The sequence below is a fragment of the Otolemur garnettii genome, unplaced genomic scaffold, assembly GCF_000181295.1.
Source record: "Otolemur garnettii isolate 467f Iridium unplaced genomic scaffold, OtoGar3 scaffold00028, whole genome shotgun sequence".
Lineage (NCBI taxonomy): Eukaryota > Metazoa > Chordata > Mammalia > Primates > Galagidae > Otolemur > Otolemur garnettii.
In genome coordinates, this window is record NW_003852423.1 from 7125232 (window position 1) to 7149663 (window position 24432).

A 24432-nucleotide genomic window follows, 5' to 3' on the forward strand; every position below is an offset into this window, starting at 1 on the left:
AACTGGCAGCCCTTAAAAGAAGTTTCCTTCTTCTCTTCCAGATTTTTCTTTAAAGTTTTCCTCTTTTTTAGTCTCTTAAATGGACTTTAGATGTAGTAGAATGTTACCTCCAGAAGTCACTTGGCTTTTCATTTAGAATCTAAGTCAATATAAAACAATCTAAGAACTAATAATCTGATCATCTTAAATCTTCACATTCAGGAATATAAAGCAGGAGGACTTTCTGATAGCAAAGGGGGGATTTTTGAATTCAAGTAGCCAGGTCCAATACTAAAGAGAAGTAATTTGTGTAGCTGAAGAAAAGCTAACAAAGTAAGCAAAGAAAGAGAGAAGTCCTGAAAACAGTACGTTGGGCTGACCCCACTGTCGGGAACCGTGCTCCAACAGAGTACTGGAGGTGCGTGGCGGCCACCTAAAACAATAAACCAGAGTCAAGTTCTTGGTCTGGGAGGCCATTTCCACGTACTCTCCGACTTCATTTCCTCAAGACAACAATAGCTTTTCCCTTGCTGGGAAAGTCAGCCTGAGTCACTTAGTGGAAGAAAGGATAAACTTTGAGAAACAGACAATCTCTGAAAGAGGAAATAGGCAAACGAGACAAATGCACCACTGATTCCAGACTCAAGAAGGCTATTTTAGAAAGTGTAAGTTTGAGGGATTTCACTGCCACCCTTCAAGGACAGTTCACAGCATTTCTGCTTTCAGGTATGTTACCTTTGAGATCCATTAAAAAATACACATTTAATATATATGGTTTAAATATATGTATTTTAAAAGACTTGTAATTTTGGTTTCCTTTCCAAAACACAAATAGTCCCAACTATACAGGCTGACCATAAAGTGATAAAAGCCTACATGAAGCTTACCTATTTAATTTGTTAAACAGATAAATTCATGTAATAATGTACTGCTTAAAAAGTAAGTACTATCTGGAAACATGTTCAAAACTTTGGAGAATGCCACAAAACATTGGCATTCTTGGCAAAAAACAACTCTCAGTGATGACCAATCTTGAACACAACTGAGCCCTACTATTAGCAATTATGCAGATTTAAAAGAGGCCCCATCCAGGCCTAAAATGAAGGCCACCATAGGTAATGTTTAGGTGATCGATCCAGCAAGTGACAGTTTAGGTCAAGGCTAAAATAACTGGAAAGTGATCTCTTCAGGGTAGTGCCATCTGTAGAGAAATTTCACACTCAACCACTATCATGTGACCTGGAAGTAATAGGAGCTTGCAAGCCTCTGCACAGAGAGGGTGACTCTCATCAGACAGGATGGTCCCGTCCACATGTGGCATAGTCTGTGCCTCACAGGGGACTTGCAGTCTGTAGCCCTGAGTCTGACTCAACTCTCCTCCTCACCACCTTTCACAACAGCTTCCCCAGTAGGGAAGTTATTTTCTTTGCGGACAGTCAAAAAAAGAAAAAGGATTATGATTAAACACGGCCAACATCTTTTAAAAACGCATATAAACACATACCCCTTATTTATTACCTTCCTTATTTTTTATTTTAAATGTACTCAGCCTCACAGATGTGTTAATAAAAAATACAACACATATGAGGCAGGCATATCACTATAAAAAATAACTAAAAATGTTTTTACCTTCGCTACTCTTTCCGACTTATTTTTTGAGTAACCTACTTGTATTTTTCTGAAATTTCTCTAGTTTTAAACACATTCAAAGTCTATTTTGGATACATATCCCAAGTCTTGAAAAAAGGACCTTTTTGGATATACTATTAATGGACCAAGACACTTCAATTGTAACGCAATTGAATGACTGTGTTCTATAGAAGAAAAAGAAAAATCACAGGAAGGGGGAAAAGGGAACAGCCAAAAAGGAAGGTCAGAGCGATTCTTACAGAGAGGGTAAAGGAAGCTGGCAAGGAATGGGATACTGTAGGTCAGAGAAATACAGGTTTCTTCAGGAATTAACAGGAGAAAATGTCTATTTCTCTAGAGTTCCCACTCCAGGAACACCTAGTGGAAGGGGTGATACTCAGGAGGGTAGTGAATGGGGTGAAGAAATGCAAAAAGAAGCATCCTGGACTTGGGGTGGGGAAGCAGTTTCACAATGCAGTTAGCAGCATACTCTCAAGAAAGCTTCTGGAACCTCAGCCCCGGCGGCCTCTGTGACCAGGACGCAGAGGAGGTGGGTGGAGATGTACACCACTCATGAGGGTGAAGCAGGGAGGCCGTGCAACTGGACAGAGGGTGTCACGGGAGGGGGGTGGCAGTCGGGGAGATGTTACCAGACGAGAAACCTACCCACCTCTGCCAGATTGTCCCCCGACTTGGCGACAGCAGGGGGGTCGAGGAGCAGAGACTCGGCATGGATTCTGCGTAAGCGTTCTTTAAGGTCTGTGTTTTGTGCTAGGGCCTGGAACATGTTAAAAATAGTGGGGCTCCGTTAATAAATGGTTGTCTCATAAAAGCACAGCAGGGGGCCCAGCAGGAAAGATCGCTAAGTCCCTGATAAACCTCTCAGTGAGGGCTTGTCCCTGGACTGCTCTCCACCAGGACACTGGTTCTGAGAAGCCTGGGAGATAACAAGTCGGAAACTCTGGAAATGATGCGCCTTTTCTCGTCTCATTTCCAGCAGGGGAGGAGGGTTAACAGAGCAACCGACACAGAAATCTCAGACACCGGGAGCTTTTACGTCTAGGGCCTGCATGGCACCTCTTCCTCCCCCCAACCATCTGTAGTCTCTTTGGCCAACTCCCTTTTCTCCTGAAGGATGAGGGAGTCAAAGCTTTCTTGGCCTTTGAAAAAGATGCCCCACCTCCCCATGACTGAGCATCTTTCGATGTTGTTTAATTATCACCCCCGCTGAATTAGATCATAGGAAGAGTGCTGAGAAGTAGGACTCTGTGGAAGTCCTGCTTTGTTATTAATTTTACTCTTCTCAAAAATAGGTATTGATTATTTTATTCATTCTTCAGGATGAAGGCAATTTATTTTTTAAAAAATAAACAAGCCTCACTTACCTGCGTAAGGACTTTAAGAACATGGCCCTGGGAATGGGCTAATTTGCTCACGATGTGAGCATATATGCGATCACCCCAGACCTCTTTTCTATTCCCCTGGGCAGGTTTCATTTCTTATCTCAACCTCTCAGTTAGGAGGGAACTGGCTCAAAAGTAAAGAAAAATATTTCTTTCATGCTGATATTCCCGTGTACTTCACGACAACTGGTCTCTGATGGTCTGACTTTGGAAGGAGACAAATTCTCTGGATTGTCTCCCCAGACACTCCGACTACCAACCCTACAGGTGCTTGTGCACAGATTCAACCATCTGCCTGTCTTCCTGCCTCTCTTCTGAGAAGCTCTGAGCTGTTCCCATCTATCAGGGCCCTGGGGCTGACCCGCTAAGAATGTGGGAGGATGCAGCACTGGGCGATCCACCGGGTGGATATCTAATAGGGATTCGGGGGCTTTTAAAAATTTTTTTTAGTATCCACAGCATGTATGGGCTATTTGAAAATTCTTGAGGACCATTTAAGAAACATTGTACTAGAACTAAGATCGCACAACCACACATAACAATCTCTCTGGAGCTCTCACTTTATTCTGGCCAATCAGTTGCTGGGACGGTGGCTACACTCTTAGCATAGTCTGAAAATTATGTTAATTTAGTAGCTTCTCTTTCTTTTGTAAGCCGCAGGGAGAAAAAGAAACACTAAGACAGCACATATAGCACCGATATGTGCATTCTAACAGCTCTGATACGATTCTAAAAATTTTACCTTTAAAAAACAAGTCCTGAACCTAATCACGAATCCAAGCCACAAAAAGAGAAAGAAATGTTCATTCTGTGTAATCTGAAGTTTTCCAAATCATGAACATGGATGAGAGTATAAAATCCTTCCTGAAGGTGAGAACAACCTTGGCCTAGGATAGCAAAGCAAGTGGGTCTCAGCGGCTGTACAAGCAGATTAACAAGATGAGGCCAGGTCTCCTCTAGGGAGAGGTGAGGGAGAGAGGGAGGGAGGGAGAGAGGGAGAGCATGGAAGACAGACTTTTAGGAGCCTATTAGAGACTCCTTCTAATATGCTAAAGAACTAACCTAGAAAAGTTTTGTACACTTTTAAAAAGAAATATGTTTGTAACCCTAGCAATTCTGGGAGGCTGAGACAGGTGGATCTCCTGAGCTCAGGAGTTTGAGAACAGCCTAAGCAAAAGTGAGATGCTGCCTCTACTTAAAAAATCAAAAACAAGCAAAACAAAAACCAGCCAGGTGTTATGGAGAGCACCCGCAGTCCCAGCTACTTGGGAGGCTGAGGTTCAAGAGTATCACTTGAGCCTAAGAGTTTGAGGTTGCTGTGAGCTATGATGCCACAGCACTCTACCCAGGGTGAAAATAACAACAACAAAAAAGGTCTACTTTGTCCCTCTCACACCACGGGAGCACCCAGTGTATGGCCCACTGTCCACTATAATCCAAAAGATGGTGTTTCTGTCTCTGACCTGAAGACAACACTAAGACTCTTCTTTATACGTGAGGTAAGCCAATGTTATTTTTAATTTCTGTTAAAGACAAATGAATATTCCTTAAGTATATCCTACAACAATTGTATACACCATTGGTAAAAGATTTATGATTAACATTATACCAAGAACATTACTTTCCTCAGCAACATGATGAGGAATGGACATTTCCTAGTTTTTTCAATGACTATATTGGCCTCTGATAACAAGAGCCCAAAACTTACCATCACCCACCCTTACCTGCCCCCAAATAGAAAATTCAGTGTTCCTTCAGATGGTAACTTTTTATGTTACCATAAAAAGATTGTTTCCCTTTTTAAAGCAGGAATTTCAAAGCAAAAAGTAAGAACAAATAAATATGTGATGTTAAAGGTTTTCTAGTCTCTTGATAGAGGGTAGAAAACCAGACAATTTTACCTCATTCATATAGGGTTAGGACACAGCACATCAACAGAGCCCAACTATTCTGAGGAATAAATTGAAACGGATGGAAAACAGGAGAGAGAATGAGTGACAGAATGTACACTGAAAAACATTTAAGGCCTTGACAGTGATTTTTCTGTTGCTATGAAGGCACAGTGATTGCCTGACAGGCGCTTCGGTATGATTCATGCCTTGTGCCATGGGGGTTGGCAGAACTCACTGTTGTGTACCATCTAATCAAATAAAATAATGCTCACATGTCTGAAAGAGTGAACGGGATCAGTGCTTTACAAAAGAGAAGATAAGAGCGTGACTTGGGGATTTTGCTCTGCCACCTGTCACTTGGAAAACTCAGTCTAAGTTTGTGGTGTCTCAGGGCCACACAATTGTCTCCAAACTGTCAGATTCTATAAGCATTAATAAACTAACTCCTGTAAGACACACACACACACACACACAAACAAACAATAAAAGTTTTAGAGAAACATAAAAATTTAAGATTAATCGGAGGAAACCAAACTGAAAGAATCTAACATTTAGTAAGACACCAGCTACTAAGATTTGGGGGAGGCTAAATTTTGGTGTTTCAAATAAGCACATCCGATGAAAGGTTAGAATATAATTTGAATAACTTGTTTGGCTTTCTCCTGAATCTTCAACACAACCATGACAATCACAAATTTTCAACACAAACATGGAAATAAAAAATACAAAAAAATTCATGAGCCTGGCCACATTTTCAGGTATTTCTGTGACACAGACATGTAACTTACGGATGACAGGGCGTGCTTCAGACCAATGACCTGAGCAGAAGGGGAGGAGGAGGAATCCTGCTCCATCAGCTGCCTCATTTTCTCTCTCTCCGTTGACATGATATTAAAAGCTGACCTTAAAGTGAAGTAAACTATAGAGATATAATCATTATAAAAAGGAATAAAAGAAGAGGCATAATTATTAATAAAAACAAAATACATAAAAATTTACTTCTTATAAATGAATTTCACAAAGTAACAGCCCCAAATATTTTAAGTGTGGCAAATGTACACAATACCTTGATTTTTTTTTTTTTTTTTTTTTTGAGACAGAGTTTCCCTTTGTTGCCCTTTGTAGACTGCTGTGACGTCATGGCTCATAGCAACCTCAAACTCTTGGCTCAAGTGATCCTCTGGCCTCAGCCTCCTGAGTAGCTGGGACTACAGGTGCCTGCCGCAACACTTGACTATTTTTTTTTTTAGACACAGGGTCTTGCTCTTGCTCAGGCTGGTCTCAAACGCCTATGCTCAGGCAATCAAACTGCCTCAGTCTCCCAGGATGCTAGGATTATAGGTGTGAGCACAGCGCCTGGCCTAATACACTGACTTTTAAAATAAAACACATTTGCCATGTACAAGACCAAGAGTGAGCCCTAATGTAAACTGAGGACCCTGAGTGATGATGTGTCAGTATAGGCTCATGGGTGGTAGCAGGTGCTGGATCCCACACAGCTGACAGTAGGAGACACTATGCCTATGTAGGGGGGACTCTCTGTACTTTGGGCTCAATTTTGCATAGACCTACAACTGCTAGAAAAAATAAAGTCCATTAAAATTAGCACACAAACACACACATTTGCCAATCCTAAGGTCGCCCATCCACTATAACATCTCATGACTGTATGACTTATCATCAAGATATTTTGACACTTGTACCATGCTTCTGGATTTTTAAAGATCAGCATTTAGTTTTGTTTGTATCCCAAAGACTGGAAATGATTCAGAATAACGCTTGTTGGTTGTCGGGGGTAGGGCAGGGGAATTGTGACAATGCAGAAGAAATCTAGCCAGCACCTTAACCAGGTGATCAAAATTCATTATAAGGGAGGGGTAGGTGGATACCCAAAGACATATCTTCTTTGCTGTGGGCCAGCCAGGGATAAGCAATATCAATTCGATTATGAGGAAACATCAGACAACCCCCAAATGAGGAATAGCTAGTTTTTAAAATGGCCTGTATTCTTCAAAATACCAATTTTATAAGAAGAGAAAGAAAGGCTGAAGAACTGTTCCCAACAAAAGGAGGCTAAGGAGGCGTGACAATGAAGGGCACGGGCTAGGTCCTGTGTTGAAGGGGGAAAGAGGAAGAAAAGGACGCGACTGGGATAGTTGACATTTGAGCATGAAAGGTAGAACAGATGAAAATCGTGTCAACGCTCCATTTCCTGACCATGATAACTAAACTGTGGTTATGTAACAGAGCATCCCTATTTCTGTATACTGAAGTATAAAGCCATAGAGAATGCCATAATGCATGAATCCTACTCTCAGAGGTTTCAGAAGAGTGACAGTGTGTGCATGTGTATGTGTGTGAACAGAGATAAAAGCAATGGGGCAAAATATTAAACAGGGTACATCCGGGTAAAGGGCATATGGGTGTTTTGTGTGTTATTCTTGTGATTTTTCTGTGAGTTTGAAATTATTTCCGAATAAGGTGTTGCCTCCTCTCTTTCTTGCTACTCCTACTAGCTGCAGGACCCAGAGTCCCACCCCTCGTCCTGGCATTCAGTTTCTCTGTTCACTTTAGTGAGCGTTTAGGTCCAAGGAGAACTCAGTGCTACTGGGCCTCCAATACCTGAAGTGAAGTTTTGAAAACCATTAGCAAGTACAGCAAAAAACTCATCAGGTTTTTTTTTTTTTTTTGAGACAGAGCCTCAAGCTATCCCCCTGGGTAGCGTGCCATGGCATCACAGCTCACAGCAACCTCCAACTCCTGGGCTCAAGTGAGTCTCCTGCCTCCGCCCCCCAAGTAGCTGGGACCACAGGTGCCCGCCACAATGCCCGACTATTTTTTGGTTGCAGCCACCATTGTTGTTTGGCGGGCCTGGGCTGGGTTTGAACCCAACACCTTAGGTGTATGTGGCTGGCGCCTTAGCCACTTGAGCCACAGGTGCCGAGCCAACTCATCAGGTTTTGAGCATATGAGTACAAGTTACCCTCTACAGATGAGGAAACTGTCATCTAAATTATCGATCCTGGATCTCATATTTGAATATTATCTTTCCAATCTCCCTTATTATATTTGCTTGAGAAAGGCAGGAAGAAGGAAGAGACTGAGACAGACATCTTCTCAAATGACCTGGCTCGTTATTACATTCCACAGGGCTGCATTTTTAGAAGTATTGTTATTCCAGAGCGGCCTATTTAGTAACACAGAAACTAAATAGGCGTTACTGACTTACTTCCTTCATTTAACAGCAGGGACAACTGAACTTCTCCATATGTCATTGCTGATCTTGTGTGAGGGTGTGACATTTTCCGACGGACTGAGAGCATCTTCAGAAAGTTATAGAACAATAAGCCATCTGTTTACACTTGCACACTATGTATCCCAAAAATTGGAAATGATTCAGAGCAAAGCTTATTGGTTGTCAGAGGGTGAGGCAGGGGAACTATGGTGCTGCTTCTGCCAACAGAAGACAGAGGTCAATTGGCACAGTTACTGTATTGTTGTAAGGATTGAGTAAGATGATACAGGGGAGTGCTTAACGCAATGCATGGCTGTATTAACAAGAAATATTACTGCAATAATAGTAGTGATGACGATGATGAAAGGATGTGTATAAGGATGAAAGTGCTGGTGGCTACAATCTTGCCAGGACAATGCTTGTAAATCTGCATGGCGGGTAGAAGAGTGGGCCAGATTCAATTGGAATCAGGAGAAGAATGCCAAGCCACCAGGTTACAGGCTGCGTTTGTGCCCGATTAAACACGCATCCTGCACTCCCCTCACACACATGTATACAGAGGGTACCCACGCATCTCTGTGGGTCCTGGGGGAATTACCTCTTCATGTCATGTTTATTGCTTAAAATAAACGTGGTGCTCAGCTGGCTGCCACATTCCCAAATCAATTTCTCTGGCTTCCAGATGACCCGCAGTGAGGCAAGGCTTTCCACCAAACTAGGAGATTCCTATCTAAATTTTAAAAGTTGGCAGAATATATACTACTTTTATATTCAAAATATATCGCTGATGAGATTGTGTGACAGACAGAAACTCACATAGTCATTCTATTTACGGGGAAGGTGTAAAATGCCTCCTAAATCATCTGACAAAGGGCTTGGGAGAGCAGATCCCCAGGTGACAAATGTTTTAAATGACTATTAAGGCCTACTCAGAGGACATTAAAATAGCCACGCACAGCCACCTAATAATCCCACATACACAGCAGCAATTAAGAGGCTGCTTATGGAATACATTTATATTAATACATTTATATTAATTAATTATATAAATTAAGAATACATTTATATTAATTGTTAAAGATACAGACTGGAAAAGTCAAGAATATGCTCTGTGACAGAACTATTTTCTTACTTATTGCTAAGATGATTCCAAGTTTATTTAAGATGAATAAAAGGCCTGAAACAATAAAAGATCCAAATGAGTGTATCTCATCCACGGATCCCTGAGGATAAACAAAGGCACAGAAAAAGTTTTAGATGTTCACAGCTACAGAGACCTCGGGGGTCACCAAAGCCCCTACCCACAGCCCCTCCCCATCTCTAGCTTTCTTTCTAAATGCTCTTTTGGTCCGCACTTATCAGAGCAATCACTACCTCCTAAAGTGGTCCACTCTGCTCTGGGATTCAGAAAGCCCTTCCTTTCTGAGACATTTGTCTCGGTGTCCTGTAATTGTTAAACAGAAGAACTTCCTCTTTCATGGGACATTCAAATATGGGAGGGCAATTACGACATCTCTCTTTATTCATCTCTTCCCCAGATTGTTGTTAGCCATTTCTCAGACACCGCCCCCCACCCCCAGCTAGACTAAGAGAGTGGACACAGGCTGAACTTGGGACTATCAGAGACCGTAAGTTGTATCCACAGTACGGAACACAACAAGCATCATACCACCGACCCTTGGTGGTCACTACCTTTGGTTTCTATGCTGTTTTTTTAGTTAGGATGGTGAAACTATAAGAGATGAGATGTCTGGCAAGAGAACACTGACACTGAAGGGTAATAGTACTCAACTGATCTGAGCTGCTTCTTTAGCGGAGCATCAGGGAAGAGTAAGGTCTTGAGGAATGTAGTTATGAAGACCAGGGGCACTGCCCCTACAAAAGCTGTGTAGCACAGGAGGAAAAAATCCTGGAATAAGGCACATCTGAACTTCAATCCTTACCTCTGCTGCTCAACTGCCATTTAGATTTTGGACAAATCCTGTTTCCACATCAGTATCTGTGGATAATGTCCACATATCAAGAGTGCTTTATTTTACTTATTTATTTATTTATTTAGAGACAGAGTCTCACTCAGTCACCCTGGGGTTGAGTGCTGTTGCGTCGTAGCTTACAGCAACCTCAAACTCTTGGGCTCAAGTGATTCTCTTGCCTCAGCCTCCTGAGTAGCTGGGACTACAGGTGCCCATCACAACACCTGGCTATTTTTAGAGATGGGTTTCAGTCTTGCTCAGGCTGGTCTCAAACTCCTCAGCTCAGGCAATCCACCTGCCTCGGCCTCCCAGAGTGCTGGGATTACAGGCCTCAGCCACCACATCCAGCCGTTCAGGAGTCTTCAAACAATTGTGCTCCATTATAGGATTAGCAAATAATTTCCTCCCTCTAAATTTCAACCTCACAGGATGCCCATGGTTTTAAAATATCTTCTGATATTTTATCCAAATTGATTTAGACACATTAGGTAATTTTACTAAATCGTCCTACTTATTTACTGATAACTCAAATGAATCTAATTGCTCAGCACACTTCTGCTGAATTCTAATTATGAACAATAAATCATTTGGCTTTTTTTTTTATAACATATATCTTTTAGCTTTTAATCTATGAAAGAAGTATCACTGTAACATGCTCAGCTTTATATTCAATTTTTCCATAAACTAAACAGTTCAGAAAATGACCACTGAACAATTACCAATCAAAGTAGGAAAAGAATCCAGGAACAAAAGAAGAAGTTAATACAGTTTAATTTTGTTCTTCTTTTATTTTTTACATTTGTAAATAAGGATTTCTCTCACTTATAGGAAAAGTATCCCCCAAACCCTCTTTTGGTTCCCTCAAAGGCAGTACGTGAATATCCACGTCCATTGGGAGCACCTGACCCTGGCCCCATCCTATTCCTGGATTCCCCACCCTTAAATCTCTTCAAGTTTGGTCATTTCTGTTTCTGCCGTTAATAGAACACTCTGTCATGACAGCTTCTTGTATTAAATAACAGTATTGATTCTTGCTATTCAGGGTAAAACAATTAATTATGGGAGATAATCATAGAATTTGAAAACCGAAGATTCAGGACGACTACTTTAGAACATTTAAAATCACTAAGTTAAACAAAGCTAACAGGTTTTGTTGCTGCAGGACTTCTCAGGGCCTTTACTATTTAATGTTCAATGTGTAACTCCAAAGGGTATCATAGTCAGCAGTGTTCTCCAAACATTTTCAAATGAAATTCTTGTTTTGTTTTCTAAAACATTTACAGGTTAATGGGTTCCATAAAATACGTTTTAGAAGGCAAGGTGCACTGGCTCACACTTGTAATCCTAGCACTCTGGGCAACTGAGGCAGGTGGATTGCCCGAGCTTAGGAGTTCAAGGCTAACCTGATCGAGAGGGAGACCCCCATCTCTAAATATAGCCAGGCATTGTGGCGGGTGCCTGTAGTCCCAGCTACTTGGGAGGCTGAGGCAAGAGAAGCGCTTGAGCCTGCGAGTTTGAGGTTGCTGTGAGCTGTGATACCACAGCGCTCAATGAAGGGTGACAAAGTCAGACTCTATCTCAAAAAAAAAAAATACATTTTAGAAAATGTAAAATCTAATATATGCAACAAAAATTACTAAAGACCTTTCGATTTTAATATATTTCATTATCTGTTCATGTCTATGTGTGGCAATATGCAAATAAAGCCAGAAACAGGAACCAATGAGAACCGCTTCAATGATATGCCATAAAAATCACATTCACTGTCTACAATATGTAACAGGAACTTTTAAAACTAGCACAGGTATATATTCGTCACCTACCATCTGATCTACAAAACCCAGAGAATTCAGATGCATTTAACAAGGGGAAGGTCACACAGACTGTGTTACATCAGTGGAATTCTTGTCTTTGGTTCAGCTGTTTCGGAATTATAGTCAATAGAATAGTGAGACAGTCAAGAAGGTACAATTGACACTGCCAGCAACAAAACCAGGCTTCCATGGGAACAAAGGCCATGGTGCTTTGAGTCTGAATGTAAGGCACAGAAAGCAAGCAAGGTCACAGGCTTAGGGTGAACCCGAGCGCTGCCTTTATTCCATGAGGTCCCTGAATTATACAGCTTGTGTAAAAGGGACTCCCTGAACGAGAAGGAATATCTTTCTGTCTCTGCAAGTATTCTTTAAAACCACAGGAATGAAACACAGCTCGTTAGGCTCCCTGTGAAATTCTCTGTCTATAAGCCCACGGGGCTCAGGCTGTTGCTAAATAATCACACCTGGGCCTTTCTCTTGCGTACAAACCTTGGCCTAGTCTAGGTATGTGGCTTATGAAGCCCAAAAGACAGAACAGCTGGCTGGGGGCCATTATAGATTTCCCACAAGGTGGAAACCTCTGTGGGAAGACTGGATCAATGGACCCACTCAGCATGTAACCCCTGTCCTGCTGAAGAGGCAGACTCTCCACTGTAGGTAAAATTCAGGATGTTTCCTTTCTGCAGGGACGCTTTACCTTCTCATTTTAAACCAGACAGTTCTTGTTATTAAAAAAGAATAGTGTTTTATAGAAATTTCCTCCCACAAAACCTAAAGTGCCCTAATTAAAATGTACTCTTTTGATACTACAGCATGCCCAAGGAGGTGCTGGAAGAGTTTTGAAGGGTGGGCCAGGTAACTCTTCCATTTTACATAGGGATTGTGCGATAATTCATCTGGCAATTTTTGTCCATGTAAAACACGGACAATATCCAAATGGTAACTGGGATAAGAGTTTGAGATAGCAATCTGTGAAAAAGGATAAAATGGTTTCCCTGTGATCCACTTCCTCACTAACATGTTTCCTACGTGCAGGATAAGAGAAAACAGAGCTGAAGGAATCAGTAATGTGAAGAAAGAAAATGATGGGGCTGGGAGAGGAAGAAAGGGAGGGAAAGAATATCTTCTTTCCTCCCACTTCAAGCATGTCCTCACTGTGCTCCCACTGAAAAATTTTCAATCTATTTTCTCTTTAAGAAAAATAATCCCTATATGAAAACGGAAAAAAACAAAAGAAGATAAGCAGAAAGAAGATAGTAAGTACTTATAACTCAAGCCTCCATCACTGAAACATTAGTATACATTCTTCTGGACTTTTCGGTATACCTATACATGCCAGAATTATATTTCCTTTTTCCAAAAAAAGGATCACACCTATATATTGTTTTGTAACCTTTCAATTTTACTCAATGATGTGCATGTGGACATCTTCCTATGTCTGTAAGGAACAGAGGAAGCCTTCCTAAGCCAGACCACTCCATCTGGAAGGTCAGTGAATCACCAGGGAGGGAATTCAGATTCTGGGGCCAACCAAGGTAGGACTCAAGTCTCAGCTTGCCTGTTTTGTAACCGTGTGACCCTCAGGGAGTTCTTTAATGTCACTAAGGCTTAAGTTTCTCAACTATACAACAGAGATCACAGTAATATCATTCCTTAAGTTGCTGCTAGAATTAAATGAAACAGTGCAAGTAAAGTACCTGTGACAGTTACGTGCTCAGTGTAAGGTAGCTATTATTATTATGGCTGAGTACTCTATTTATATTGCTTTAAAAAGAATCTAATCCTCTATTTTGAGCATTTAGGTTATTTCTAACTTTTTAAAAACTTTTTATTTTGAAATTGTTATAGACTTACAGGAAGTTGCAAGGAACAGTTTAGAGAAATCCTATGTACCCTACATCCGATGTCCCCCAGGGATCACATCTTACATAACTATGGTATGATATAAGAACTAGGAGACTGGCTCGGCGCCTATAGCTCAACCGGCTAAGGCACCAGCCACGTACACCTAAGGTGACGGGTTCGAATCCCCAGCCCGGACCCGCCAAACAACAATGATGGCTGCAACCAAAAAATAGCCGGGCGTTGTGGCGGGCACCTGTGGTCCCAGCTACTTGGGAGGCGGAGGCAGGAGACTCGCTTGAGCCCAGGAGTTGGAGGTTACTGTGAGCTGTAATGCCACGGCACTCTACCCAGGGGGACAGCTTGAGGCTCTGTCTCAAAAAAAAAAAAAAAGAACTAGGAGACTGACATTAGTATAATCTACAGATCTTATTTGGATTTCACCAGATTTTTAAATGCACTAATTGGTTTATATGTTTGTGAGTAAAAGTCAATGCAATTTCATCACAAGTGCAGATTCATGTAGCCAGCACCACAGGTGACAGAACAGACAGAACAGCCAGCACAGCAGGTGACAGAACTTCCCATCAGCACAAAGATCCCTTGTGCTGCTCCTTTCTTTCTTTCTTTTTTTTTTTTCCAGACAGAGTCTCACTGTGTTGCCGTTGGTAGTGTTCCGTGGCATCACAGCTCACAGCAACCTCAAACTCTTGGGCTTAAGCAATTCTCTTGCTTCAGCCTCCCAAGTAGCTGGGACTACAGGTGCCTGCCACAATGCCCAGCTATTTATTGGTTGCACTTGTCATTGCTGTTTGGCAGGCCTGGGCTGGGTTCGAACCTGCCAGCCTGGGTGTATGTGGCTGGCGCCCTAGCCACTGAGCTATAGGTGCCGAGTCCCTTGTGCTTCTCCTTTATAATCACACTGATATCCTTCCCCTTTCCTTCCTCCCTGCTCCTAAGCTCTGGCAATCACTAATCTCTTCTCCATCTCTATAATTATATCATTTCAAAAATGCTCTATCAATTGAACTGTATACTATGCAGCCTTTTGAGATTCTCTCTTTTCACTCAGCCTAATGTTCTTGAGCCCCATCCAGGTTGTGGTGTATAACAATAGTTTGTTCCTCTTTATTGCTGAGTAGGAGTCCATCGTATGGATGTATCACATTTTCTTTAATCATTTCTCTGTTGAAAAACAATTGAGTTTGTTTCCAGTCTTTGGCTAACACAAAGAAACTTGCTCTGAACATTTGTGTATATATTTTCTATGTTTTTGTGTAGACATGCATTTTCATGTCTCTGGCATAAATGGCCAGGAATACCAGTACTGATTTGTATGGTAAATGTGTGTTTCATTTTATAGAACAAACTATTTTCCAGAGTGGCTGTAGCATTTCATACGGCCACTAACAATATATGAGAGATTCAGGTTCTAGGCATCCTCACCTGCATTTGATACTGTATTTTCTTTTCACTTTAGCTGTTCTCATAGGTGTGTAGTGCTACCTCATCATGGCTTTAATTTGCATTTCTCTAATGGCTAATGTTTCTGAGTACCTATCTCTAATTTTTGATGTAATAAACAATGTTACAGAAGATATCTGTAGATGAATTTTAAGTTAATTAATTCCAAATAAACTCTTCAAAATGAACCTGCTGGATGGGAGGATTTAAAAGATACAGTAGAACCTCTATAGTTGACCACCTCCCTACACTAACCACTATCTTAAATTGATCTAATTTTCATTTGTTACAGTTTGTTACAGTCCCTTGGGTGGTCAACTGATAGAGGTTCTCCTGTAGTTGCACATAACATCATCCTGCCCTCCAGAAGAGGGCCATTTGCACTTTTGCAGTATATAACAATCTCACCAACTCTCTAAAGAGGTTAAAAAGAAACTGCTTGCCAATACACTGTCTACTTCCAGAGAAATAAAATAAAAATTAGGTTCCCCCCAAATATTAATAGAGTAGAAAAATGAACCAACTAAAAATACCCTCTCCAAAGACATCCCCCATTCAGACATGCAATTAACGTTTTTATCAAATACATTAGGAAAAAAGAAAACTCATTTACCTTTATGGGCAATATGACACAGATCTTCCTGCATTTTAGAGAACTCTGATGAGGTTTCAGAGCCATCGGAGTAATTTTTCTCTTCTCCAAAATCTAGTGTTGACAAATTAGGATTGGAGGAGTGCAGTCTTACTGGACCAAAAAAAGGTTTAGGGACCTAAAGTGACATCAAAGGGAGATAGTTGCTTTCAGATGAAGATGGCTTAGAATATTTACTTGGTTCTAAGATCAGAACATAGTAAGAAAAGAAGATTGTATAGGGAAGTCTTTCTACTGAGTGATCACTTATGAGAAAAATAAATGAAAACTCAGGAAAACTCCACAATATGCTTCTTATGAACTATAAATGGGTAAGAAATCACCTATTCTTCTGGAAAGGTCAGAAGCATTAAAGCTATAGGTTGAAAATGACAGCTCAAGCTGCCAGGATTTCTCATTTATACTCAATTTTTTCCTCCTGGCAATAATCAGCCAGTATCTAGGCTGTTAGTAGTAGATAGGTTTAAAATGCTTTGCTTTTTTTGCACCTGGGGCTTCTAAACAACAAAGGAACTTTGTATATGGAACATTCTTTGTTTTAAAATTCAAGTTCAACCCCTAATGTGGTTTGAACTAAAGATGTATAGGAGTCTATCAGATGATTTATTCAAAAGCTTGGGATTTATTTTGATTCTAACAAACTTGCACTTTAATATGCAACAGCCAAGCTGTTCATCTTGGCTTAGCTGGGCCTTAAGAAAGACAGAGCCTAGCATGACACCGTGAACCTCTGATGGGGGTTGGGAATTTGGAGATAAGAGGCAAAGGAGTATCTGTACAATACTGTGTGTCCAGAAAATCAGGCCCGTGGGCTCTACAAGGATGACAGATCCACTGAGCGTCAGCAGAAGCAGTAGGTGAGAGCACACAGCAACAGCAGCCACAAAACAAGGCACACACTCCAGCAGGAAGGAGGACTGGCACACTAAACATTAGAGAGGGGGAAACCAAATATCCTAGAAATGGCAGCAGTCCCTGCAACCTCAAGCCATTATTCCCTTAGAAACTATTCTCTCCCCTGCCCAAATACCTACTACATGCTTATCCTAGTACCCAGAAAATCTACGTGATTGAATCCATCTCCCTGTAGAGGCCAGGGGAGAGAACAAGTAGAGGGTTTACTTGTCTGTCAACCTGCTGGAGTCACAGTAGCCTCCGCACACCATGTGCAGAGAAGGGCCAAAGAAGAACCAGTCTTTTGGGGAAGCGATGGTTACCTGCAGCATTCCTTTAGCATCTTTGCCAATAGCTCTGGACCGCCACCTCCTGTGCGATCTTTTTTCCTTTTTGGGACTTTCAAAAGCTCCGCCCTTTGTTTCAAAACAGGAAAGAGAGCACAGACAGTAAGGTCCACCAAACCAATAGGGGATAAATGCATAGCAAAGTGATCACCTCCATCCCCTTGAGTTTGGCTGAAGCAACTGACCAGACAACATTCCACTGTTAGTCAAAGGCTGGGCAGGAGAAAGGGAAGGAGAAGGTGCCAGAATGCAGACGGAAGAGGGGTGTGGCTAACCTGGATGGCATTGATAGCTGGTGCCGAGTAGGTCCGATGCAGGACGTCCATACTTTGTAGGAGCTGGCTCATTTCCACCAGGTAGGCATGGCAGTGTGCCAGGTCTGAGGGGCAAAAAGGAAGTGCTCATAATTCTGCACTAGCAAGCAGGATCACCATGCTGGGGCCAGCTACTTTTCTTATTTATCTCTATTTGAGTTTTCATCTGCAAGGGTAGGAAATTTTATGTCCTTTTTTGCAGGAAAGGTTGTGATCTAGGGCATGGATCTTGAGAACCAGGCTACTTCAATTGGAATCCACTTAATGAGCTGTGTCTCTTGGAAAGGTTACTGAACTTCTCTGTGCCTCAGTCTTCCTATCTGAAAAAGGGGGTAATCACACATCTTGCTCACAGGATAGTTGTGAGAGTTGAATGAGTTGATAGGATATATGCAGAGTGCTTAGAAGAGTGCCTGGCACATACTAAGAACTGAATGAATCAGCCATCATCAGCATCAGCATCATCGCTATTGGTAAGCCTGCAACAATGGGCTGCCACTCTCTACTGTAAGGACCCAGTGCACATTATATGAAGAAAACTCAAATAAAGGTCGTGCTGGTCTCTAAGGGCAACTTTATCAATCACGGACCTGCCTCAGGGGCACGACGAACCTCTGCAGATGGCCCTGAGAGGATATAAAGGGACTCTCAGGCCAATTATAGTCACTAACTTAAAAGAGTTTGCTATGCACTGGATGCCAGTGGATGTTTTTGCTTAAGAATAAAGGTCCAAATGCCTTAGGAGAGTGGCTCGAAAACTTTGTCATGGGAATCAACCTGGAGACCTTGTTAACCTGAAGTTCTTTGGGCCCCCACCCCATCTCTGATGCAGTACCCTGCGGTTGAATTTGCATTTCTAACAAGTGGCCAGGCCAATGCTGCTGGTCCAGAGACAACACTTCAGGGAACACATTGACAAAATGTCACTCAGAAAAGTTGTGAGTGATATTTATCGGAAGGGCAAAGCCTACATGGCCCCAGGGTTAATACAATCTGTATTCAATAAAAGAAAATGCAATTTTTCAGGGAAACCACCCAAAATCTTTCTCTGGTGATTCTCAATTGTGGCTACACATTTAAATCAACTGGAGAAATTTTTTAGATTACATATGCCCAAGTCTCACCCCCAGACAATTAAATCAGAACACTCCCAATCCTACTGGGGATATTTTCTTTTCTTTTTTGTTATATATTTTTTCTATTGGGGATATTTTCATTTCTGAGTTTCCAGGGTGAGTCTCAGCTAACTAAGGTTGAGAACGCTGAGCTTCCTTGTAACAGTAGAGTTCAACCCCAGCTCCTTGTCAAAAATCAAGAGGAACTTGGGGAACTTTGGAAATTTAGTGACTCCATGGCCCCACTTCAGACCAATTTAAAGAGATTTGTTGGGAGGGAGGCCCGAGCATGGGCATTTCTGCACAGGACGAGTCCTCTGGAGGCTCTAATGTGCAGTAGAGAAGACCTGCATCACGGGGCTCTCCATCTGGCCACTGTCTCACCTCCAGAACTGATTCTCAACCTTGGATGTACATCACAGTCATTTTTGGCACTTAAAAAAATACAGCTGTGCAGACCCCCACCCGTGGGGACTATGGTTTATAGGCCCATGTGGAAATCAGCCACCAGCACCCAAGGAATAGCAAAGGAAACCTGTCTGCATGCACAGCCAGGTGAAGATGAAAAGCTCGTCTAGGAGCGCATCTTTAGGCCCGGTGTAGTGGTTCAGGCCTGTAATCTTAGCACTCTGGGAGGCTGAGGTAGGTGGATTGCTTGAGCTCAGGAGTTTGAGACCAGCCAGCCAGAGTGAGACCCTGTCTCTAAAAATAGCCAGGTGGGCTCCATGTCTGTGGCTCAGGTGGCTAAGGCTCCAGCCACATACACCTGAGCTGGCAGGTTTGAATCCAGCCCAGGCCTGCTAAACAACAACAGCTGCAACCAAAAAAACCAATGACAGCTGCAACCAAAAAAATAGCCAGGTATTGTGGCAGGCGCCTATAGTCCCAGCTACTTGGGAGGCACTTGAGCCCAGGAGTTGGAGGTTGCTGTGAGCTGTGATGCCACAGCACTCCACCCAGGGCAACAGCTTGAAATTCTGTCTCAAAATAATTAAATAAATAAATATTAAAAAAAATAAAAATAGCCAGGTTGTGGTGGGCACCTGTAGTCCCAGCTACTCAGGAGGCTGAGGCAAAAGAATCTCTTAAGCCCAAGAATTTGAGGTTGCTGTGAGCTATGACACTATAGCACTCTACCAAGGGGCAATAAAGTAAGACTCTGTCTCAAAAAATAAAAAAAATAAAAAAAGGAGCAGGTCTTTGTTGATGATGAGTGCAACCTTCACAAGCAAAGTAGAGATAGGACAATGGACAGGCCCGGGGGCAGGACGCAAATGAGGTGTGTCATCAAACCAGCATCATTAAGAGCCATGACAGAAAGGAGCAGAGATTTTAAGTCACTCTACCTTTCGAGCATTTTTCCATGTCCTCTGAAGACTGTAACCATAATGGAACTCGTGTCTCACCACCACAAGAAAATGACAAATTGCTTCCAGCTTGAAATGAATTCTGTTTTGATATACTGCTACGCTGTTCCACAGACAACAAAAGCACATTATAAATGAAAACAGACCAGCGGGGACACTTTAGGGTCAAGGATAACAGAGTGGGCTGGTGGCTAATGGACACCATCTGCCTGTGATGTTGAAGAAGCTTCTGGCAAAGTATGAAGGCCTCGGGTTATACCCCAGCTTGGCCATATTATATTATGAACCCTTGGATGGCAATCCTTAGTTTTTCTTTTGTCAAATAACAAATAAATGTCTGGAAATATCTTGCAATCCCAAAATACACCATAAACAGACCTACTGTATTTTACAACCAGAAAAAGAAACCAAAGTCAGGTCGAACCAGTTAGGAGAAAGGGAGTGCATTCAGATAAATTCCTCTTTACATGCTCTTCTTCAATCACTGCTCATCTGGTCCTGGTTCTGACTCACTGGGCAAACAGACTAATTAAATATCAGCCCAGGCTTACCCTGCACCCCGCCCCCAAACCTTTCCTTCCTCAAGCTCAGCTGCTGAGATGGAACAACCTCCACACGAAGCACCCCCTCCTTTCAGATTCATTATTGGCAAAATACTCCCTACCTTCCTACTTGAAATGGAGTCAAACACTGCAGATGCAGAGTCTGTGACCGTGGACCCTGAGAAAAAGTGATTAACTTCATGTGGAAACATGGCGATTTCATTCTGACGATACATTCGGTGATGACGGAGCTTGGATACCCACTCATCAAAGACTTCTTCTGACTTCACCTAAAACGTGTGAAGTTGAAAGAGGGAAAGAAGAGAGTCACTCACAGGAAGGAACGATTATTCATCAGATTGAGATGACTCCTGACATCCTCTTTTTAAGTTGGCACAAGTAGAAATAGCCTCGTAGTGACTTGGTTTACTTGCGTTCTAGCCTACAGAAACACATTTGGGGAGGAAATGGAGAGTAAAAATGATCTTCATAAAGCATATACTTAGGCTTTCTATGAAAGAGCCCGATTGTTATGCTATTTTTAAGAAAGCAAAACAGTGCCAGTTATGTTAAACAACAGATGAGCGGAAAGTTATATTTATCTGTCCCTAAAGCATTTCCAAGTTCTTTAATCCCAGCTTCTCTTATCCCTACTGAAAATATTAGCACCATTTTTCTTTTTAAACTCTTTTATAATTCAGACATGTCAGATCAATCATCTCTGAACTAGAATGAATTAGTAAATTCTTCCTAAAATATTTAACCTTGCTCATCGTCTCTGACAAAGACGACGCTGTAGAGGAGGGTGTGTTAATGAATGCGAAGGTTATTCAAAAGAACATTTCTCCCACTCTCAGAAAAAAACTGGCAAAGCATTATACAGCACTATATTTTTTTTCTATTTTTATTGTTACCTACTCACATATAACCATTCCTTCCATAGATGACTATCAATTTCTAATTTACTCAAAGAATAAGGTTCGTAACTAGTATTTATTTTTATTAGAAAATATTTCAAATATTCATAAAAAGACCAAAAAGAATGTAACAGACACCCACGTATCATGGCTATTTCTTTTAAAAGTCAATAATTGTGTGTGTGTGTAAGACAGTATTAATATTTTCAATGGGAAAACTGATAGGACACAGATATTTAGGAAGCTGCAATTTAAGCCAAAAGGATGTATGGTAGGTTAACTTCTAAGATGAAAAATCCAGGTTAATCCTATGAGGCACTTTCCTAATGCCACAGCGGAGAGCTAGGATGTGCAAAATACCAGCAACATTCACTGAGGAATGGGCTGTTGTGTTGATCAGCAGACGTAACCATAAAACTGAAAACCCCTACAGGTGCTATTTAATGTAATATGTCATTTACGGGAAGAAGCAGTACAGACTCACACCTATTTGTCTGCCTCAAATTATGTTCTTGAAATGTATTTCATTTCCGAGACGTGGGTAAAGAGGAATTTTACAGGAATCTTGTATCATTTTTTGCACTGATCTATTCTCAGAGGCCTTTTAAAAGTGAGTGCTCAAAGCACTCTTGGACTCATTTTTTATGAGTTAAACGAGGTAGAAGGAAAAAAGGACTTTATAAAATAACTGACCAGGGTTCTGTTCTGGTCCCTAAGGTTGGTGTAGGGGCCACAGGTGGACATTTCCCCTCTCTGCTGTCCAGATTTCTCATCTATAATGTCAGAGAAGGGGACCAAGTGGCTCACATTTAAAAACTGTCTGATGCTGAGGCTATTCACTCAAACACTCAGATAGCTACACTTACCTCTGCTAAGTCACAGCTGTTTAAAAGAATGAATAGGAAACCAAACAGAACTTAAAGCAAATCACATAGAAAAATATTAAACTGTGCTTGTCATAATATTAGCATTCAGTGTATTTTACAGTATTCTAATTCTTTAAAAATAAGGAAGAATTACTTTTATTCTGTTAATACAACAGTGGATGAATAAGAGCCTGTTATTTCTTGACCATGTCAAATCAGAACTAAGAGGCATTGGAAGTACATGGAGAAATGACCTAGACTATCCTAACAGAGACTGACCTTGAAACAGGAATTGTGGCAGGAGGGTAGTATTTTTCTTAATTTTTTCCTAAGATTATAGGTTTTTTCTTCCGTTATACCAGTCATTTAAACCTGGGGTGATTTTATCCCCATGGGGGTACTGGAGACATTTTGGTGCTCACAACTGGAGGGGGACGCTACTAGATTCAGAGAGAAGGTAGAGGCCAGGGACACTGCTTAACATGCTACTGTGCACAGGACGGCAGAGCTGTCCAGTCCACGGTGTCAACAGTGCCGACCTTGAGAAGCCCTGCTTCATATCAATGGCACCCAGATAGGTGGGAAACAATAGGACTCGACTGTCTTGCCTATTGAACCAGCCACCTGTGTTAGGGTCACAGTAGCCACACATATGCTATGGAGAGGATGGGGACACACTAGGACAAGCAGCTCCTGACCTCATGCTTTTATTTTCCTGACGCTCGGCCCCTGTCCCCAAGATGGCAAGTTATTTGCCCAAGCAAGAAAAGAATCAGCATTTTCTCAATTGTTAACATTCAGGTTACCACCTAATAATCACAGTAACTACAATTCCTGAGCTTAATGTGGGCCAGTTTTTATACCAAGTTTTCTAACACGATGAGCACTATGATAATTTTCATTTTGTTTTAGGTGAGAAAACTGAGACTCTCAGAGATGAGGTAATTGGCCAAAGTCCAATGGCCAGTAAGTTAAGCCATGTCATGATGTAAATCAGGTCTAGATCTCGGGCTTCATGCTTTTAACTTTCTCTACCATCTATGAGACAGAGAGAAAAAGAGGGTAAATAGCTTTGAGAAATACTATCTGGACAACACTGTAGGGTGAAAAAATCCCTGACGTTTTACTGTAATATGGGAATTTTAATGGAATCTCTATAAGATTAGCTGAAGTTTGAAGGTAAGGCTCCACTGACTAAATGTTACACGGTATTGCAGGCAACATAATTCAACCTATGGTGAATGGGTCTTCACTAAAGATGTCACTAGCTGGGGGAAGGGTGGTTTGGAGGCATGAAAGTTTCCTGTTGTTGTTGTCACAGTCACTGGAGAGAGGGGTGGTTATGAGCAGACGAGGTGAGAAGGATGCTAACCCTTCGTGCAGCCTGAGAGACAGTCCTGCACAGCTAAGACCTGTCCCACTCGATTATCAACACTGTCTGCCAGGAACGCTTAGGTAATGAAGGTCTTCTGCACGTTGGCTGATGACCCAGAAGGCATCCACCTTCCCAGCATAAACGGACTCTGCACAACAGAAGCCGTCTCACCTTCAGATGGTAGATGTGCTCCTCGGTGTCAAGGTCTATGCATTTGGATGACTTCTTTACAGACATCACTGAGAGGCCAACGTCAATGCAGCCGTGCAGCTTCTCTCTCTCTATCTGCAGAGGGACAAAGAGGGCCACTCAAGAACCTTGGCCTGCCACTCCTCTCCCTCGCCTCCCCAATCCCTCAGTGTGAAGCAGTACCGACTTCAGAGCTATGCACGCACGGTCTTCTTTAATCTCTGGGTAGTAGAGTGGGGTAGTAAGGGGGTAACTAACAGGCAGTTTACCCAGCCAGGAAGGTAGGATAGGGGAGAGCAAATCCCAAGGTTGACTCCCTCGGCAGAGAATTCACCCGTTGACTGCACTGCCTCCTGCTGAATTAGTTTCTAGTACAGCAATTCTCAACCTGTGGGTCGTGACCCCTTTGGGGGTCAAACGACCCTTTTCCAGAGGTCACCTAAGACCATCCTGCAGATCAGATATTTACATTACGATTCATAACAGTAGCAAAATTACAGTTATGAAGTAGCAACAAAAATAATTTTATGGTTGGGGGTCACTACAACATAAAGGGTTGTAGCATTAGAAAGGTTGGGAACCACTGTTCTAGTCTCTAAATTCATTTAGAGGTGATTTAAAAG

General features: G+C 41.9%; 1 protein-coding gene across 2 annotated transcripts in view; it reads right to left on the reverse strand.

Annotated features, from left to right (window-relative positions):
* The window catches only part of OSBPL3 (oxysterol binding protein like 3), a 179264-nt gene that overhangs the window by 48134 nt on the left and 106698 nt on the right, over window positions 1-24432 (reverse strand). For both annotated transcript variants that reach the window (XM_003788512.3, XM_023512478.1), the window contains 8 exons: window positions 23792-23905; window positions 20585-20752; window positions 19900-20023; window positions 17400-17503; window positions 17101-17193; window positions 15845-16001; window positions 5692-5822; window positions 2279-2386 (listed from right to left, as the gene is read on the reverse strand). In XM_003788512.3, coding sequence (XP_003788560.1) covers window positions 2279-2386; window positions 5692-5822; window positions 15845-16001; window positions 17101-17193; window positions 17400-17503; window positions 19900-20023; window positions 20585-20752; window positions 23792-23905 — 999 coding nt within the window. The remainder of the gene's footprint in view (window positions 1-2278; window positions 2387-5691; window positions 5823-15844; window positions 16002-17100; window positions 17194-17399; window positions 17504-19899; window positions 20024-20584; window positions 20753-23791; window positions 23906-24432) is intronic.